The sequence below is a fragment of the Pieris napi genome, chromosome 6 (genome assembly GCF_905475465.1).
Source record: "Pieris napi chromosome 6, ilPieNapi1.2, whole genome shotgun sequence".
In the NCBI taxonomy this organism is placed as follows: Eukaryota; Metazoa; Arthropoda; class Insecta; order Lepidoptera; family Pieridae; genus Pieris; species Pieris napi.
Genome location: NC_062239.1, coordinates 4,567,513 through 4,589,727, shown reverse-complemented (window position 1 = coordinate 4,589,727; position 22,215 = coordinate 4,567,513). Strand labels below are relative to the sequence as shown.

The 22,215-nt window shown below is 31.4% G+C and overlaps 1 protein-coding gene across 3 annotated transcripts in view; it reads left to right on the top strand.

Annotated features, from left to right (window-relative positions):
- The window catches only part of LOC125050099 (uncharacterized membrane protein C20F10.07-like), a 63,804-nt gene that overhangs the window by 6,627 nt on the left and 34,962 nt on the right, over positions 1–22,215 (top strand). Inside the window, exon 1 of one of the 3 annotated variants that reach the window (XM_047649703.1) lies at positions 12,506–12,856. The exons of 1 other annotated variant lie outside the window; for it this stretch is intronic. In XM_047649703.1, the coding sequence (XP_047505659.1) occupies positions 12,705–12,856 (152 nt within the window). In that variant the 5' untranslated portion in view covers positions 12,506–12,704. Of the gene's footprint in view, positions 1–12,505; positions 12,857–16,264; positions 17,206–22,215 lie in introns of those variants that run through there. One more of the 3 variants, XM_047649702.1, reaches the window with a different exon arrangement.

Genomic DNA, 22,215 nt, shown 5'->3' with positions numbered 1-22,215 from the left:
GTAATTTTAATATTATGTTATTTAAATATAAGAAAAACTGAAAATGAATTTGCCAGACATTAATTCGATTGTTAAGTCTTGAATTAAAATGATAAAGTATTGCAGTATGATGAAGCATTGCATTTTAAGAAGCGTAATTTTTGATTTTTCCTTTTAAATTACGTCTACCTGACATACTTTTTTTATTGCCAGACATTTTTCACGTTGCTAACTATGTGCCAGACGCGATTTTAAGTTTTATTTATATAAAAATTTCAAAGCATTTTAGAATGTCTGTAATTTTAATATTATGTTATTTAAATATAATAAAAACTGAAAATGAATTTGCCAGACATTAATTCGATTGTTAAGTCTTGAATTAAAATGATAAAGTATTGCAGTATGATGAAGCATTGCATTTTAAGAAGCGTAATTTTTGATTTTTCCTTTTAAATTACGTCTACCTGACATACTTTTTTTATTGCCAGACATTTTTCACGTTGCTAACTATGTGCCAGACGCGATTTTAAGTTTTATTTTTATAAAAATTTCAAAGCATTTTAGAATGTCTGTAATTTTAATATTATGTTATTTAAATATAATAAAAACTGAAAATGAATTTGCCAGACATTAATTCGATTGCTAAGCCTTGAATTAAAATGAAAAAATATTGCAGTATAATGCTTGTAGTACGAGCATAAAAAGGAATATAAAATTAGATTAAAATTAATAATCAACACTTTATTTAAATTGTCTTAATTTCTAAATGTAAGTTATGAATAATTCATGCAACGTGAAAAATGTCTGGCAATAAAAAAAGTATGTCAGGTAGACGTATTTAAAAAGGAAAAATCAAAAATTACGCTTCTTAAAATGCAATGCTTCATCATACTGCAATAATTTATCATTTTAATTCAAGACTTAACAACCGAATTAATGTCTGGCAAATTCATTTTCAGTTTTCCTTATATTTAAATAACATAATATTAAAATTACAGACATTCTAAAATCCTTTGAAATTTTTATAAAAATAAAACTTAAAATCGCGTCTGGCACATAGTTAGCAACGTGAAAAATGTCTGGCAATAAAAAAAGTATGTCAGGTAGACGTATTTAAAAAGGAAAAATCAAAAATTACGCTTCTTAAAATGCAATGCTTCATCATACTGCAAAACTTTATCATTTTAATTCAAGACTTAACAACCGAATTAATGTCTGGCAAATTCATTTTCAATTTTCCTTATATTTAAATAACATAATATTAAAATTACAGACATTCTAAAATGCTTTGAAATTTTCATAAAAATAAAACTTAAAATCGCGTCTGGCACATAGTTAGCAACGTGAAAAATGTCTGGCAATAAAAAAAGTATGTCAGGTAGACGTATTTAAAAAGGAAAAATCAAAAATTACGCTTCTTAAAATGCAATGCTTCATCATACTGCAAAACTTTATCATTTTAATTCAAGACTTAACCACCGAATTAATGTCTGGCAAATTCATTTTCAGTTTTCCTTATATTTAAATAACATAATATTAAAATTACAGACATTCTAAAATCCTTTGAAATTTTTATAAAAATAAAACTTAAAATCGCGTCTGGCACATAGTTAGCAACGTGAAAAATGTCTGGCAATAAAAAAAGTATGTCAGGTAGACGTATTTAAAAAGGAAAAATCAAAAATTACGCTTCTTAAAATGCAATGCTTCATCATACTGCAAAACTTTATCATTTTAATTCAAGACTTAACAACCGAATTAATGTCTGGCAAATTCATTTTCAATTTTCCTTATATTTAAATAACATAATATTAAAATTACAGACATTCTAAAATGCTTTGAAATTTTCATAAAAATAAAACTTAAAATCGCGTCTGGCACATAGTTAGCAACGTGAAAAATGTCTGGCAATAAAAAAAGTATGTCAGGTAGACGTATTTAAAAAGGAAAAATCAAAAATTACGCTTCTTAAAATGCAATGCTTCATCATACTGCAAAACTTTATCATTTTAATTCAAGACTTAACCACCGAATTAATGTCTGGCAAATTCATTTTCAGTTTTCCTTATATTTAAATAACATAATATTAAAATTACAGACATTCTAAAATCCTTTGAAATTTTTATAAAAATAAAACTTAAAATCGCGTCTGGCACATAGTTAGCAACGTGAAAAATGTCTGGCAATAAAAAAAGTATGTCAGGTAGACGTATTTAAAAAGGAAAAATCAAAAATTACGCTTCTTAAAATGCAATGCTTCATCATACTGCAAAACTTTATCATTTTAATTCAAGACTTAACAACCGAATTAATGTCTGGCAAATTCATTTTCAGTTTTCCTTATATTTAAATAACATAATATTAAAATTACAGACATTCTAAAATGCTTTGAAATTTTTATAAAAATAAAACTTAAAATCGCGTCTGGCACATAGTTAGCAACGTGAAAAATGTCTGGCAATAAAAAAAGTATGTCAGGTAGACGTATTTAAAAAGGAAAAATCAAAAATTACGCTTCTTAAAATGCAATGCTTCATCATACTGCAAAACTTTATCATTTTAATTCAAGACTTAACCACCGAATTAATGTCTGGCAAATTCATTTTCAGTTTTCCTTATATTTAAATAACATAATATTAAAATTACAGACATTCTAAAATCCTTTGAAATTTTTATAAAAATAAAACTTAAAATCGCGTCTGGCACATAGTTAGCAACGTGAAAAATGTCTGGCAATAAAAAAAGTATGTCAGGTAGACGTATTTAAAAAGGAAAAATCAAAAATTACGCTTCTTAAAATGCAATGCTTCATCATACTGCAAAACTTTATCATTTTAATTCAAGACTTAACAACCGAATTAATGTCTGGCAAATTCATTTTCAGTTTTCCTTATATTTAAATAACATAATATTAAAATTACAGACATTCTAAAATGCTTTGAAATTTTTATAAAAATAAAACTTAAAATCGCGTCTGGCACATAGTTAGCAACGTGAAAAATGTCTGGCAATAAAAAAAGTATGTCAGGTAGACGTATTTAAAAAGGAAAAATAAAAAATTACGCTTCTTAAAATGCAATGCTTCATCATACTGCAAAACTTTATCATTTTAATTCAAGACTTAACAACCGAATTAATGTCTGGCAAATTCATTTTCAGTTTTCCTTATATTTAAATAACATAATATTAAAATTACAGACATTCTAAAATGCTTTGAAATTTTCATAAAAATAAAACTTAAAATCGCGTCTGGCACATAGTTAGCAACGTGAAAAATGTCTGGCAATAAAAAAAGTATGTCAGGTAGACGTATTTAAAAACGAAAAATTAAAAATTACGCTTCTTAAAATGCTTTTAAAATCCAGGATTTTTACCTGGACAGATAGGATGCGCACTAATGAACGCAACCACTACCGCCAGCCAGATTGCCCAGACTCTAACCGGAAGTGCAAGAAGGAAGACATATCACAAAATCAGCTGACCTGAAATTCTTTCTCGAAAACGTTGCTACCTCCCGTACTAAAAACTCGATTTTCGAAATATTTCAATTTTCTTAGCTTAGTTATATGAAATTGTTGGGAAGTAAAATTAATCTGTAATTGACCAAAGAAGTTTGAATGATAACTAACTTAGTGTAGTACAATCTACCGAATAATAATACGTTAAATTGTAAGCAGTACGCTGAGGTTCACAATCTTTCGACAGTTTATAATCTCGCGAGATAGATTACAATCTAACGGTGTTTACAATTTTACGTTAACATATATATATATATATATATTCGACGTCCTGGTGGACAGAAAAACTGTTCTAATCTACGTTTCCACCACACCATTGGAAACTAATTTTTTCTGATAAAACGACGGTAAATTTTCGTAAACACATGTTATGCAACTACGTAAGTCATTTTTTTCGTCGTCAATTTGACCTTGTTAAGATAAAACATTCTCGTCTTTAAAATGATACGTTTATAGATTTAAAAAAAAAATCCTTTCGCATGTGTGTAGTATGACTGTTGTTGTAGCACGCGTAGCACGCAGTGTAGACATGCGTAGGTGGCATATTTTGGGAAAGAATAGAAATATCATATTGTAATGAATTTGTGATTACTTATTATTATTTTACAAATTTATTATTCAAATCACGTTTATTTTTAATTAATGCCATTGTCATTATATTAAATGAATAACGTCAAGTCAAATTAGTGTAAAACCGTTAATAGGAATGGTTAATTTCGAAATGACTATTCAATGGTCGATAATAATAATGACTCCATAGTCATTATTATTATTAAACGTTATTTATCATAATTTTAAATATTAAATCAATGACTATAAATATTAAAGTAATCTTTGACACTCGTTCCTATGACTGCCGTTCGACTCTGTGGTCGATTCGGGTTCGGTCGTGGAACGAGTACACGAAATGTCACGAAACTGGAATTACAAATGCTGGTTGCTAAAATACAGGAACTGGTTGGTGTGGCCCTCAGTTCGATTGAGCGGTCTAACTAAGCAGAAGCCTTTAAACAGTAGACTCTCAATGTCGATATTAAATGGCTGATGCCAACAAACCAATCTATGACAATAAGGAGAAGTATTTGTATAATATAAATAGTCGAATATTGAGGATTCATAACAATTCAGAAGTGGGATAAGGACCCAATCTAAGGTGCGTACAAGTGTTTTATACGATTATTAATGTTATTGCTATAAATAAATAGAAATCGAACGCCCCACGTTTTCTTTGGCTACTAGAAGTTATGTACGCCTATAGAGCCAAGTGTGCTTTACATACTGAAAGGCTATGTATGCCTAACGAGCCATGTGTACGTAGTAGGTTATGTGTGCCTACAATAGGAAGCCAAGCGTGCTTCAGCTACTAGAGGCTATGTATGCCTATCGAGCCATGTGCGCTTAATGGGTGATGTGTGCCTATTAGCCATGTGTGTTTAGTAGGTTATGTGTGCCTACATTAGGAAGCCAAGTGTGCTTCAGCTGCTAGAGGCTATGTATGCCTGCCGAGCCATGTGTGCTTGGTCGATAGGGGGTTATGTGTGCCCACAATAGGAAGCCAAGTGTGCTTCAGCTACTAGAGGCTATGTATGCCTACTGAGCCATGTGTGCTTGGTCGTTAGAGGGTTATGTGTGCCCACAATAGGAAGCCAAGTGTGCTTCAGCTACTAGAGGCTATGTATGCCTAGCGAGCCATGTGTGCTTGGTCGTTAGAGGGTTATGTGTGCCCACAATAGGAAGCCAAGTGTGCTTCAGCTACCAGAGGCTATGTATGCCTATCATGAGTCATGTGAGTATCCTAGAGGTCATGTGTCTAGAAAAAAAAAAAAAAAAAAAAAAAAGAGAACATTAAGAGTTACTCATTTTTTGTTACTAAAGTGAACCATTGTAATATTCATATAATCATAAATAAATATTCATGGATTTATTTAAAATAAAAATAAGAAAATTTAGTAACATTATAATATTTTAGATTTTGTTATTTCCTGAATTTGGTTTACTTCTATCTATGCTTGTATTGTAGATTCTAAATGTGGATATCAGAATGTTTTTGGTGTCCATGTTTTCTCAGAATTGGGTGAACTTTAAAGAATTCACTCATTTAATAGGAATGTGCTTATTAAGATAGATTTTATTCTGTTAGTTATTTGTGACATCATGAACTTAAATAAAGCTTATAATGAAATGAAATAGAAATGAAATGAAATGAAATGAAATAAAATGCAGATATGTCACAGACTGATATAAAATATCTTGTGCAGTGTGTTATTAAGATGTTTGCAGTTGGTCCAGGCCAGAGTCATCTTTAACAATTTAATTTGAACAGAATAAAGGATCCCTAGAAATGAAGCAGGACTAGGTAGAATAGACATTGACATTTATCAAGTTCATCTCAGGTATGGTGCAACTTACAAGCTAGAAATAACATGGTTAAGTCTACGGGGCATATTAAATTATCTGAACACAGTTTATACTGTCAAATATTATATTTTCCTTATGTACTTGAACAATATTTTGAGATTTGATTAGGCACTTTTCTTTATGTTATTGTCCCTTTCATTGTCTACAAAATGTTTTGATTGCTTAGTTTTGTTCCATTCTTTGCCTAAGTAATTGTATATTTTATGTAGTTTTGCACTTCTTGCACTTACCTTATTTAATGTAATTTTTATCCTCATGGAGCCTAGGAAAGTGCATTATTTGCACCAGGGAGTTTATAGTGTTGTTGATGGAAAGTGCTATTTGCCCATGACAAATTTATCTTGTCAAAATCTTACATTATCCAAGAAATGCCCTATTGCTAAAGGAACTTGTTTTGTTGAAAAAGATAGTACCTATGTAAATAAAGTAACCAAAAATAATTCGGAATATGAGCCCCTACTAATATCTGACATAAATGTTGGTCCCCAAATTGACAAAGAGGCATTAGGTAGATCATTCACTTTTACTCAATTATCTGCTTTGCATTTAATCTAGGAGAAAATTGTTGTAACAACTCAACTAAAATGAGAATAGACTTATTGGATGAGAAACCTGTAGTTTACCGACCATATAGATTATCCTTTTCGGAAAGAGGTCGGGTTAAGGAGATAATAAATTACTTGTTGCAAAATGACATTATACAAGAGTCCAATTCAGGAATTATGCCAGTCCTATTTTATTGGTAAGGAAGAAAACAGGAGAACAGCGCTTATCCGTTGATTATAGGGCTCTCAATAACAAAACGAGGAAGGATTGTTTTCCGTTGCCGATAATCGATGATCACTTAATTAATGATCAATTAACTAACCTTAGTGGCAATAGATTCTTTACATCTTTAGATGTGATTTCTGGGTAATAAACTTGATGAGTTAGCATTGGCTTATTTGGATGACATTCTTGTGCCATCGGTTACCCTGGAGGAGGGATTTGAGAGGTTAGAGAATGCTTTGAAGTTGTTACGGCAAAATGGGCTCACTTTAAAATTATCTAAATGCCGATTCTTCAGTAATACCCTTGACTATCTAGGCTATGAGATTTCTGCAGAAGGCATACGTCCTAACGAAAGTAAGATTCTAGCTGTAAAAGAGTTTCCTATTCCTCAGAACGTACATGAAGTCCGTCAGTTTTTGGGACTAGCAGGCTATTTTAGAAAATTTATCAAAAGTTTCGGTGAAACAGCTAGGCCTCTAACCAACTTTCTCAAGAAGGGAAATGTTTTAAATGGACAGATAAAGAATTTCGTTCGTTTACTACCTTAAAGGATAAATTAATTGGCCGACCAATTTTAGCTATATACAATCCTAATTTTGAAACTGAGTTGCATACGGATGCAAGTTCTTTAGGCGTGGGTGGGATATTGATGCTATAGCGGCCGGAGTCGCGTGCTCTTAAGCCAATAGCTTACTTTAGCCAGTAAACCGCCCCGGAGGAGCGTCACTTGCACTTTTATGAACTCGAGACCCTTGCAATTGTATGTTCGTTAAAGAAATTTAGGGTATATTTTTTGGGGATTGAGTTCAAAACTGTAACAGACTGTAACGCTATTCGAACTACATTAACGAAACGCGACTTAATACCCTGAATAGCTAGGCGGTGGCTTTTAACAAATGAATTCAATTTTAGTTTTTAGACACGAAATTAACACCCGAGGTTATCGATAATTCTACAGTTACAGTCTATAGTATCGACACTGATAATTGGCTCTTGACTTTACAAATGTCAGATCCTGAGATATCCCGAATATATAAAATTCTTAAGCCTTAGTCTGATAGAGAAGCTAAAGATATTAGGAGAAACTATTTAGTTAAGAACTATTTAGTTAGAGTGTTTAGGAGAGTTGATGATAAGATCTGTTTAGTAATTCCTCGCAGTGCTCGATGGCAAATGTGTAAATCTAACCACGATGACGCAGGTCATCTAGGAATATCAAAGACTACCGAGAAGATTCAATCTGTTTTCTAGTTTCCTAAGTTACGTAGAATTGTTAAAAAGTATGATAAGTCTTGCATTAAGTGTGCCTATAGGCACGCAAAAGGCATAAGGATAACGCGTCTCGACATATGAATGGTCAGTTGTATCCGATAGAGAGGGTAAGCATTCCGGTCCACACCATTCACATTGACCACTTGGGTCTATTTGTCAAAAGCAAGAACGGCAATATTTACATTCTCACCATAGTGGACGGATTTACCAAGTATTTGTTTGTAAGAGCTGCTAAGGATACAAAGACTAAAACAACTGTTAAGGTATTGCTAAATATTTTTATGACTTCGGTTTACCATCTCGAATTATATCAGATCGAGGTACCTCTTTCACTTCAGCAGCTTTTAAATCTTTTTGCGATACTCATGGTATTAAACATGTTTTGAATGTTGTTGTGTGTCTCAGAGCCAACGGCCAAGCCGGAGGATATAATTAAACGATCTTAAGCTCACTTGTAAAGTTTTCTGACGGTGAGGACGAACGGAACTGCGACATGTGTGTGTAGGAAAAATTCAGTGAGGAATTAATAATGCAACTAACTCCACCACTCAAAAGACAGCTACGGAAGCATTATTTGGAACCAGATTGGAAGATAGCCTAAGTAATATGTTAGATATAAATAATGAGTCTAATCCAAACTGTACAGAAGTGAGGCAAGAAGTTCGTATAAATATCCGGTCTTACTAATAAAAAATCACTATACATGCGTTATAACAAGGTGATAGTAATTCAGTGAATAGAGCTTGTACAGGGCATAAACACCTCTTTGACCAATAATCGATGTGTATTGGTTAAATAACGAAACGACCCTTATTTATTGTTACCCTGGCAACCCGACGTGTTTGATTGACGTTTGATTTAATAATTCTGTTACAACTCATAATTCTAATCTAATAGAAACTCCAAAAAAATCAGACAAAGAGGACTAGAATTTTACATAAAAAGCCGCGTTCTGCAGTAGGTACAAAGGTTAGAAGAGGCATCTCAAATAGTGGAAAGTAGTAACGGATTGCACCGAGTTTGTAGACAGGATTCGCCGTGGATCAATATAAATGTGTCCGAACATAATGATAATTTAGAAGCAGTAGCTAGCAGCAGTAGTACGTCTGATAGCGAAAGTAACAAAAGTGACAATGAACTATCACAAAATCAATCTGAATCCAAATAATAGCCGAATGTAATGAATAATTGATTAAAACCAAATGTATAGATACGTTACAATTAGTTCACATGAAACTAAAATATTTTGTTAGTGTACTTATTTGAATTTATAAAACCTTTCCGTGATTAAATACCGTGCGTCGGGAGATCGCACGTAGTCGGACGGCCGAATGTAATGAATTTGTGATTACTTATTATTATTTTACAAATTTATTATTCAAATCACGTTTATTTTTAATTAATGCCATTGTCATTATATTAAATGAATAACGTCAAGTCAAATTAGTGTAAAACCGTTAATAGGAATGGTTAATTTCGAAATGACTATTCAATGGTCGATAATAATAATGACTCCATAGTCATTATTATTATTAAACGTTATTTATCATAATTTTAAATATTAAATCAATGACTATAAATATTAAAGTAATCTTTGACACTCGTTCCTATGACTGCCGTTCGACTCTGTGGTCGATTCGGGTTCGGTCGTGGAACGAGTACACGAAATGTCACGAAACTGGAATTACAAATGCTGGTTGCTAAAATACAGGAACTGGTTGGTGTGGCCCTCAGTTCGATTGAGCGGTCTAACTAAGCAGAAGCCTTTAAACAGTAGACTCTCAATGTCGATATTAAATGGCTGATGCCAACAAACCAATCTATGACAATAAGGAGAAGTATTTGTATAATATAAATAGTCGAATATTGAGGATTCATAACAATATTAATGTGAAAATGACGCGAGATATGCGCAGAAAGTTGTTGTTCTGGTAATATTTACAATTATTATCTATACTTTAGCGACAATAAATCACGATAAAATTTGCATATAACATTTTAGTAAGAGTGTTCGTAAATACTGAAAAGTCGTTTGACTTTCGTCCTTACAAACCACAAAATATTTAATAAATAAGAGTACCTATTACAAATAATAACTTTTAAACTAGGAAAAATATCCTTATTGTACTTACTCAATAAACAATATCTTTTTTCTCAACATATGTTATATATTAAATAATATTTCCATAATAATAAATTCATTTGCCAACTTTAAACTGATATCTTTTAAACTTAAGTTCAGATTTTAATCTATAGTAAGAAGTTCATCAATATATAGTAAGAAGGCTTTAACATACTATTCTTCCACAGTCTCTACGCTTAGAAAAATTCTCTATTCCCACGATCCGATTCGATAAAACGCCGAAGAAAACAGTATTTCACATATTGTGTTCAAACAATGTTTATAGCGAGTTCTATGACGTATATCAAGCTACGAATAACATTTGTTATTCGGGTGTTCCAAGGTTGTTAGGTATATTATAAAATATAGCAAAAATAAGTTGTTATGCATGCTGTATGGTAATTAAGCCAGTGCTGTGGCAAACACCACATTACATTTTTGGATTATCTTTTTTGTACAACGGTATTTTTTCCGTTGAATAAATAAAATAGGTATGTTTAAGGCATATTCAGACATAAAATTTATTTACGCATAAAATTAAACATTAATGCAAACACGAACACGAAAGCAATAAAAATACACTTATAACTATTATTGAATGTATTCGATAACCTTTAAATGTTGGTATAAAATGTACATTTCTGTAACTCCTACAAGCCAAGAAATAAAATTAAAAGAAGGAAGAAATTACATCTATATCAAAAGCAGTACAGTCTATTATAAAGAATCCAAGTTTTCAATCAAGTTTCGCAACGCAGTTCTTCTACCACATAAAGTTGTAAGATCCATGCAATACCAAGTTGGTTAATTTATTCAACTGGTCCCTTCTTAAGAGACCTTCTGTCTTAAGTTATTACGTAATTAGCTAACCTAACCACATCGAATACTGTCCATATCAAAATTACAAATTTTTTAAATAAATATATTGACTTGTCCATCCAACATCCAAATTTTTTCTCGACTCGGCAGGCATACTACTACCTTGCGCCCAGATGTAGTCTGTTTATGTTCTACATTTCAGCTGGGTTTGCTAAGCCATTCTAACAAATATTTTTTTCAAACTTTACCTTAATTATGAAGGATGCTTAGTCCAATAAAAACTTTTGCCTCAAACGTCATAATTAATATACTTGAAGCTGAAAGCTATGTACCATAAAACGAAATAAATTTTATCCAGTCGAGTTTCAAAAAAACTCGGATATTCTCATAATATTTATATTAGTTTCAAAGTTACTTTTATCATAATTTGATTAGGTTATCTTGCACTATGCAGTTTCAAAATTTCTTGGCGTTTCGCCAATATAAATTTCGTCTTTCAAAAGCAATTAATTGTGTCTAGCCTGAACTAGCACGTACTTAGATTTAATAATACCCACTTGTGATTACGTAACTATAATTAAGACAAGGATGAAATGAACTTTTTATTGTGTTTTGTATAATTTTAGGTCTGTTTCAATAAAGGACGCAGTTTAATAACAAAAGCGAATAATGTCATATAGGTACCTAATCTAACTAACGAAGCAGCAGTAATCATTTACTTTGATCAGATTTATAAATATTGCCTCGAAATCGATCAATCTATGTTCCTGTTGTGTTATCACAGAGGCAGATACCAGTTTTTGTTGGTAAAAACTGTTATTTATATCATTAACAACTTTCGGGATGTCATAGCGAAGAGTAGTAGAGTATTTGAGTGAGATAAGGAAATAGCAATGCTTTTAGAGCTTACTATCTAATGTAGCCTTCCTTGGCTTTAGCGTGCGTCTGTCATCCCTTAGGACGTAGGTCCAATACACAACTGTGCACCAATGTAGGTGTCGCGAATCGCAGATACGCACTAAAATCTACATACTCTTTTGTGTAGTATTTTCTATAAGATTTTGATGTACGTGTTAACATAAAGATAGGACACTAAGAAAATAAGAAAGCGGATATCACTCAGAACAGACTTTTAAGACGAGCGATATTCATGTTTTTTCCCTTGAGCGTTTCTATGTGAATATAAAATTAATTACTGTTGTTTGTGAAGAATAAACTAATTAACAAAGTTTAAAATGGAATGTGATTTATAACAAGTTAGAGCATCCCATACAGTTTTATATAGTGTTAAAGGAAACCGACATGCCTTAGACCCAAATAGTCAACGGCGTGTGTCAGGTGTAGGAAAAACAAATGATCAAGACCTAAAAGCTTGTAGCGCTATTGGTTTTTTCTATATTTAACCCTACCTTCTTGATGTTTCGATTATCATATCTACGTCACGTCGTATTATTTCAATTAAAATGAACACGTAAACAACTTGTGCTCGAAATTCATAATACTTTAAGTGAAAAGACAACGGGGTATTATTTACCGCTATAATATCTTTGAACAAATAAGAAACGAATGTATGCGTGATAAGCACTAACAGTGTTAGTGTTTTACCGACATTGCGCTGTTTTTATCGTATCTTAAATTTAGAATATTTTTGTCTTACTTTAAAATTTCACCGACTTTAATTATTATTACTACAATCCTCATTCCTAAGTGTAAAAGTTAAGGCAGTGTAATTAGACTAATTTAGTTTTTATGGTTGAGGAAATAAGTCTGTAAGTTATAGATGTGATGTAAAGGAAAATCCAAAAATGGAAAGTGATGTTATCATGTACCCTATGACTTTACCATCAAGTGGGAAGGTAAAATGGTCTTTGCGAAGAGATAGCCTGCCTGTTGTTAACTTGAGAAAGGCTTGGCTCAGGAGTCGAAGAAATAATTCCCCTGGAGATTGTCGTAGAGGGTAGGTAATAGAAATACAAATAATTGCATTTGGCCAAACGTGTATAGACATTAAAATATCACTGCACAGATCTCCAGTGTAAATATCACCTCACTAAATCCTCTAATAAAAACTTTACAGTTGTCCTAAAAGTCGTGTTTTTACTTATTAATAATTAATCATAATTACACTCACATTGCCAAAAGGCCCGCAAGTGCGTTGCCGGCTTTTTAAGGTACGCTCTTTTCTTGAAGGACCCTGAGTCGAATTGGTTCGAAATACTTCAGTGGGCAGCTGGTATAATATATAATCGATACATCTAGGTTTCAATAAAAATGTACATTAGAAGATAAAAATGGCACATCAAAATTACAAAAATTCGCCCGATGTAAGCTTATAACTCTTTGAGCTACAGATTAGATATAGGGTCGTGGGGTTAATCTAATTTTTTTAAGTAACCGTTAACACTTAATGAAAGATTCTAAGAACGGCTAAGCTGACCAAATGTGGACTGAGAATAGAGATATATAAAATAATGTGTCATATGTTTTATTTATTTATTTATGCTTTATTACCTTATTCACAAACATGTTAACAAAAATAAAAAGCAGGTTACCAAAGTTATAAGGCAACGGGCGGCCTTATCGCTAACAAGCGACCCTAATGTGGAACAATGAAAAAGAAACATCTACAGAGGGTAGAGTACAAGAAATGCAAAAATTATTTACAAAAACAAACTCAAAATAACACGTTACTATAACTAAAATAAAATAAAGTCTAAAGAAATGTTTTATTTTATATTAGGAGCTTAGTAATAATACTTTATTATAATTTCTTAGTTCCACTTAGCGACTGATGAAGTTCGCGTTTTCAGTGAACCATCTACTGACCTTTACCATTATCATCGTTATTATTATATTATTATACTGTTTTATCAGTTCATATACATTGTTTTATAGTTAGCTGAAATATTTAAAAAACCTTTGACCTAATACGTTGGAATTTTTTCTTACGATTAACATAAAATAAATTTACTTATTCATTTTTAATTATTTTGCATATAAAATATGTTTTAATAAAATAATAATTGTATTGTAATACAATAATGTACTCATTCATTAAATGCACTTATTGAATTTTGATTAATTGAAGAGGTGTATGAGAACGGTATGAAGTAAATGAGTACAATCAATATCCGGCGATCCGTAAACTTTCTGAGATTCAGTAGAGCGTTTGAATTGGCCAAGTTGTAATTAACATGTGACAGTCGCTCGCTAAAGAAAAACCTTAGAAATTAGACACACACATGTTCATTCACTGAGGCACATAAATTGAACCAAACATAAATGAATTTTTAATAAAAGTAAATTTAATTGCCTTTGATTTAGTGCCAGTTTTGATTTTGGTATTACTTTTTTAAGTAATTTTATATTAAGTTACAAAATAGAAATCTATCGTTTTGGCTTTAGCACGATTTATGTGTCACGACGTACCTGTTAATATATAGCATTATAATCGTTATCATAAAAAGATTAAACAAAAACACAATAGTATAACTAAAAAACCATGTGGCGTATAACCTTTTAGGTCTGGGCTTTAGGGTTGTTTCTGTTTGTTATCTGATCTTTTGATGTACATACCGGCCTTAGGCACAGATGCCTGATATTTTGGGTCTAAGGCCGGTATCCTCACGATGATTTACATCACCATACGAGCGAGTGTTAAATGCGCATATAGAGAGTTCATTTGGTATAGATTTTTTAATCAAATACCATCTTTTAATTTTAGATCTTATAATATTACGTAATAATACAAAATAATATATATTTAAACAAATGAACCCAGTAAAGGAACTTATCGTACCTATCACTTAAATAAGCTTAAACGAAAAAAAATTAAAGAAATGGAAAGAATGTTGGAAACATTACGTTTTTGAATGAATTTTGTATCATTTGCAAACACTAAAATTGTTCAACGGGAACAAACACCGTGAGCACAAAATTAGGTTACATCTGTAGACTAGGTCATTGCCTGGTTGCAATTGTATGTGTAACATAGGTAGGCCAAATGAAAATAGGCTAAAACAACATTACCACTAAAGTTTGAAGCCAAACAAAATCAAACTTGTACTTACTTGTAGTTACTTTTCGTAGGTAGTTTCACTGGAATTAGATGATATGGGGAATACTTTCCGACCCAATAATACAAAACAGCTAACAAGTTATATATCATTATTTTAATATGTACTTATTACGATATTTAGTACGATAGGATCACTTTACAATGATTTTATTCCTCCAAGCTACTTCGAAAATCGTTCCAAATGTTTTTTGTTTGAATAACCAGATAATACGGAATTTGTCAAATTGAATATGCATAGTCGTATTCAATAGGTTTTTGTTTAAGTTATTAGAAACAAAAAGTACAAAGTACTTTCCGTGCGGCTTGATCCCTTGGCTTTGCGTAGTGATGTGGGGTCTCTCTGTATCTTCTACCGCATTTACCATGGAGAGTGTTCAGAGAGTTCAAAAATATAAATAAAAAGGCTTATAAAACTTGTAAATTTTGGGCTGGTACTTCTCAAGATTTTATTAATGTGTTTATTTTAGAAGTGAACAAACTTTTCCTGGCAGATACGCTTAACATCACGGTTGACTCATGATGTAGTTGACAGTCAACAATTTATATGAGTTTCATGAAGGCGATTACCCAATCGTTTGATCTAAGTTTGCACAAGGAAGAAAAATTCATCTTATGTTCATGGATAAACAATTAGGCAATTGTTTATTAGTTAAATAACGTGAAAATTTTCTATTACGTACTCAACGATAATTTAGAACGCTGTCATAACTGAGACATCATCCTCGTAATTAAAACATGAACCTATCGCACAATTTTGTCTGAATGATGAATATTATCTTAATAGTATGTAGGAAGTCTCTTTACCAATGTTGAATGGGACCGATAAATTTATGTAGGTACCTCTTTGATTGATAAGTAGGTATTCATATACAACTACGACAGCCAAAAAAAACAGAAAGGCAAAGAAATCGTAGAAAGCATGTTGCTCAATGAAATCACTAGAGGTTGTGGTTCTCGGTAACCCTGGTGATCCCACTTCTTGGCGTATTTCCCTGTCATAACTAAGGTATTGATTTCTATTCCTGTCGGCAAGAGCATTTAGGTACGTGTAGTTGTTTGACAACGTGCAGTTTAGGTTTATTACTACTCCCTACATAATATATATGAATAACTAATAATGTACAGATAAAAAGTACCGATAAATACTGAAAGGTAATCGGGGATATTGTTAATGTAAAAAAAATTAACAAACGCGTTATTCTCTGTCGCGAATCATCACTTAGGTAGTGTAATCTGCTTCTATACAACATAATTTCGCGTTTAACTCGCGGTAGTTGTGCGAGTTCCACAATCCACTACAGTATTAGTCAACAGCTGTTTCGAGTGGCTGTCGGTTGATCGGCGCTTACTGTCGATATTTCGATAGTCGATACATCGCGGTCGTGTGATCATCTTAGTAATCGTGGTTAAATGGCGGTAATTCTTTTGAAAATAATAAAAAATAAACAGATCATTGACTTGAAAGTTGAAAGTATCGGAGAATCAATTTAATCTGTGAATTCATAATTTCTTCGTCCTAAATTCTACGTCAAATCTGAAGTGTCAAAAATGTTTTTGTAGGTTATATTTACCAAATAACTAAACAGTGTTTACAAATTGCAAAACTTTACGTTCTAATAAGATAGATACGTGTCCACCTTAGCAGAAAAATGATTCGTGAATTGTGAATGGTTAAGTGTACCAAGTAGTTCACTTGGACTTCTTGTAACAGATTCCTCTATGTTGTAACAAAATATATGATACTGTACTAAATTAAATTTAGACTGAAATCAAAAAAGGAACTAGGGAATGAACTTGATAATCCTTTGAAAAGTAGGTAAGCCTACTAGTGTATTCAATACAAGCTATGGATGAATTCTTTTCGGTAAATCAATGAAGGATATTTCTGATGAAATTATGTTGTGTTTCGTACAAGCCACTCGTGATCGTGATAATCGTGATGTGTATAATAAAAATATCGATACCGAAAACGAAAATACAAGGGGCAAAAGCAAAACAAGAATTAAGCGTGCTGCTGTAGTAAATGACTTGTCTGAAGCAATTGACAGTGAGGTTGAATTAAGGGACAGACCGCTAAGCAAAGGCAGGTCCTTAAGGCTATCTTCTGGAGAAAAGATTCTCAAAAAAATTCCGGACGTCAAGCGGAGTTTTAGCGACCGATTCTCAGTCATATCAGACACTAGTGGAAAAAAGGCTGGAAAAGGAATATTGACTATAAGAAAAACATGGTAACTATATTATTTCTCATAGCATCTTATATTTGAGTTTGTAATACATATTATGTTCTCCATTCTTATAAAAATTTTAAACTTTTCTACTGCAAACTTTGATTATTATCTACTTTATTAATTTAAAGAATGTAAGCTATAAGTATTATCCATTTTTGTTACTACAAACCTTATTTTAATGTTTTTACATACACATTTATGAATTTAAAATAAATACAATAAAATCATTAAATAAAATTATCCTTTAGTTTTCTGCTACTTCGTGTATTTGTTTTACAATATAGGATTTTAAAATTTAATAATTTTTCTTAATTGGAGTTTGATAAATTTATGTTTATTATCACCTATATGTAGCTGATACTTGTGTTGTACCTATATTTATTTATCAGTGATAAGATAACCAGGTGCAAAATTATCATATTTGACTTAAATCTTTATGGAATATTTCATAAACAAGTTTTAGAGTATGATTAATGTATTGCTCTTTGTGTTCTTAAATTATTTTGTTATGTTTCATTCATTTTTCATACACACAAAGCAAGTCTAATTAGTTGAGACCTGTTAAATTGAAAACTTTAAATTGGTTGGTTCAAATTTTCTTTTCAAAATATTAGTTCTCTTACATTATAAAATAAATGTTATCAAGAAAAACCTATATGGAACTTACCTGATAGATTTGATTAGTAAGATAGATTGAGACAAAATTTTTTGAACATTTTATACCAGATATCCTTAGAAAGGTAAAGTTTTATCAACCTTATATTTAAATATTACTTAAATGGCTTTATAACAACTGACCTTAACATTTGTAGTGACATATATTGAGAAATTGAAAAGGCAGGCAAAAAAATTAATGCGCAGGTCCCAAATACAATTTTATTATCATTTATAAATTCATTTTGGCTATCATTTGACCTAGTGTCAGAAGTCAATTGCGAAGATGATTGGCCACCTACGCTATAAAGATAATTCTGTAGTATTTTAATAAATAATATTGTTATGAGATAAAGTGGTCATGCTTTTATTTAAATTAGTAACCATAGAGTAGGAAAAAAAGGAACCTCCTCAATCAAAGTAAAATTACTTTGTGTATTCAAAATTTATTGACTAGTAGTTATTACACCAATAACTTGTTTTCTAGAATTATTTTAATATTACATAAAATAGTATAAAAGAAAATAATTGTGCCCTCACTACCGCAACATGTAAAAGTTGTACAAAAGTTTCCTTCATATTAACTGTTCTAATTTTTCTGTGGCTACCAAAATAACATATTAGTTTATTAAATTGATTATACTAATATATATTTACAGCACTAAGGTACCTATACTTTAGTAAAGAACTCCCAACAGGGCCAGGTATAAATAATAGAGGGACATACATGTCAATCTTTTTGCTTGGGAGTCTTACTTGTTCCCATTTAAAAAAAAAACACCATATACATGCTAACTAAGATACCCTTAATTTAAGTTTGTAAGGCCATATTTCTATAATACAATATAAAAAGAACGTTCAATTTGACTCTCAATTTTCTAATACATTATACATACGACATTACCTAGATACCTGACTACTCACTGCTATTAATAGTTACCTATATACGCATAACCCCTATTATAAAAAAATCGGGACCAAAGCAATAGATTCGTATGCAGTTAACGAATAGTAATAGCCGTGTATTATTATATACACCTTAAAGTACTTATAGCGTTTGTAACAAATGAAAAATGGTTATTTATTTTATTTTTTATTTTCTTGTCTATTAAAAATTGCAAAATTAAACGGTAAATAGGAATAGAAAGGATATACGCGTTGTAGACTGATTCGTAATGACCTTAATAATTCACAGTTCCACTTTTAATTATATTAACGAGGTTAAATTGTTAATTATGTTTATTAATTTTTTGTCATAGAATATATAAATTTATGTAATGATATTGTTTTGGAATTTTAAATTGTAAACCTTAAAATATTTGATCTTGATTTATGTAATTAAAAATACAAAACAAAACTTGTAGGAGGATACGGCAAAAATAATCTTAATACTACCAGGAAAAATTAAGAAAGGCCAAAGTATGTCAAAAACATAGTAATGTATAGCTAAATCCAGCTTATCCTGATCCAATTAATTAAATTTACTTAAACATCAATCCTTATAAAATGTTTCGGTTATTGTAAGATTTATGTCAAGCCAAGGTGTAAAGGAAAATGCTTACTACTTGAGATGTAGGCTATGTTAGTGTGAGTCGTCATCTCAATAATTAGCATCTGTCCATGACCTTAGAGTCTGCAATTCTGCATCGCCCACGTGGATACGTGCCTTGGCAACGTGAGCCGAGGTTTTCATGCTGTTTTATGAAATCCAATATGTCTGCATCTATGTTATTATGTAATTATTATATTAAGTATATAATAATTGTACCAGAATTAAATAATATTACCAAGAAACTTATAAAAACGGTGCGACGGGCGGCCTTATACTAAGCTATCTCGTCTAGGCAATTAAAAGCAAACAGTAAAAAAAGTAATTTGTGAACAAGTGCAATATTGCAAAACCAAATTTATAATACAAAAATAATAATAATATATACATAAAGACAACATACAAAAAATCAAACATTCTAATACTGATAAAGACAACTACATATTAACTTATAAACTTACCAAAACTGATCAAAGAAAAATCAAATGTGAAGATTAAAACATGAATATTAAAAGAAGATTAAAACATGATTATTAAAATTCATATATTGTCACTTAAAATTTTTATTCAATTTTAACTGTACTATATTATTTCTACATACATAAGTAGATACAAGCACTTAAGAGCTTGTGTTAGTCTCATTTATATGTATTTTTTCTCATAAGAGAACTATATAAACCATGTTCTGTATATACAGTTACAAGCTTTATTTTTCTACCTTATTAATTGCTCTCAAATAGCATTCTGTCAGTACGTATTGAAGCAGTTTATGAAACGGCATGTTATTAACAGCATCTATCGATCGTGTTTTGTGCGGTTTAAGCAACTGACTATTCACATATTCTAATAGTTAATAGACGCACGACTATAGCAAGGTCAACGCGTTATGGTGTGACTAAATAAGCTGTTGAATTAAACATTGTGTTGGTTTGAGAATAGTAACATTGGAGTCTTGCGACGATTTTCAAATGAGGTTTCGAAGCGATTTTCAACAAGAATTTCGAAGTTCCATAACAATTTTTCGCAAGCGATTTTTCAACTGATGAATACCAATTGAAGTATAAATTAGTCTAGTTTTGTTTTTTGGTAATAAGACTATCTGCTACTTGCAGCAGTCAATTTTGTGTGTATTCATCTGAGTAATTTGATCAGATTTTGCGTGGTGGGTGAGACATTAAAATTGCATAGTTTCGTTAGAAAAAAACAAAAAATGTCTTGCGCTAGGTATGTAACCTAACCTAAGATAAGTTACATAAAACTATTTTAGTTAATAATTACTAGGGTAAACAAAATGTAAACAATTATCACACACTTGAAGCCAATATTGAGCCCTTTAGTTTTTACCACACTCATAAATTGTATTTTGACATTCTCGTTTCCGACAATGTCCAATAACATGAGTGTAGTTTAGATTTGTTAACCCTTAGGTAAGCCAAGGTAGTTTTTGTTACCGTCGCAACGCCACTACCCGTTATTTTGTGTAATACACTTATATTTAAAACCATTAAAGGCAGTTGTTACCAAGCTTCAAACAAAGTGCTTCTTATGATAAATTAACTTAGCCGAACTATATGATTAAATAAATTACAACACGATTTTTGGACGCTTCATTAGAGTTAGCTCCTTGCAATGTCCTGCTCATTGCATGAGGATTTAAAAAGGACAAAACATAAGACATAGCGTCCTAAAATTGCTCAGCAAGTCCCATAATAGAAGTTCATCTTTTATGGACGTTGGCAATGTGCCATCACCGTACATCTTTGTATCACGAGCTATAGGCTGAGTTTTATTACATTCTATTGATCTTTACTCATTGCCTATTTCACTTATTAAAACGGTTCTCTATTGCAATCATTTATTATCTCTAGACTTATGTGGAAAATTAATGTGTTCTCATACATCTGAACACAAAAAGGCTTTGTTACTTTAAAAATTAATAAATGGATTGTAAGAAACATGTTTTATTTTTTGTTTATTGACGTATAAAATGACGCACTCAGTTCTAAATTTAAAAGTTTGTTAAATAACCTCTAACCGGTTTTCGTTGACTTTTTGACAGCAATATTTAGGATTTTCCTATTACATGATAAGCTTAGGGTTAAGAGAAATGTGATGATTTAGCCTTTGCAAAGATTACACAAGTCAACAAAAAAAATATTTTTCTTTGAGTCTGTTATTTAGTGAATATTTTCTGATTGTATACATCGAAAAAGAAGCAGAAACTCTATTTATAATAAATAAAGTTTACTTTTGTACCTTTACACAATGTAAAACGAATATTATAGTGTTTTAGCAGTTTTTTTAGGAGCCGTTGCATAGAAGATACAGGAGAGGGGCAGGGGGGGCTGTAGGTGTGTAGCGGGAGTGACAAACTGTTAAAGGCAGTTCTGCTTCACAATGGAAATAAATTTCCATCTCTTCCCCTTGCTCATTCTGTAATGCTTAAAGAAAATTACGAGAGCGTTAAAATGTTGCTACAAGTTTTAAAATATGAAGAGTACGCCTGGCCTAGTGATAGGAGATTTCAAAATGGTTGGATTTCTGATGGGAATGCAAGGCGGGTACACTAAATATCCGTGTTACATTTGTTTATGGGACAGTAGAGCCGATGCACTTCACTACCAGCAGCACTCATGGCCACAACGGAGCGAGTTTCAAATAGGACAACATAATGTCAAAAATGAACCGATTGTGAAGCCCGATCATATTTTAATGCCTCCATTGCACATTAAATTAGGTCTGATGAAGCAGTTCGTAAAGGCTCTGCGTCAAGACTCTGAGGCCTTTCAATATTTAAAATCATTTTT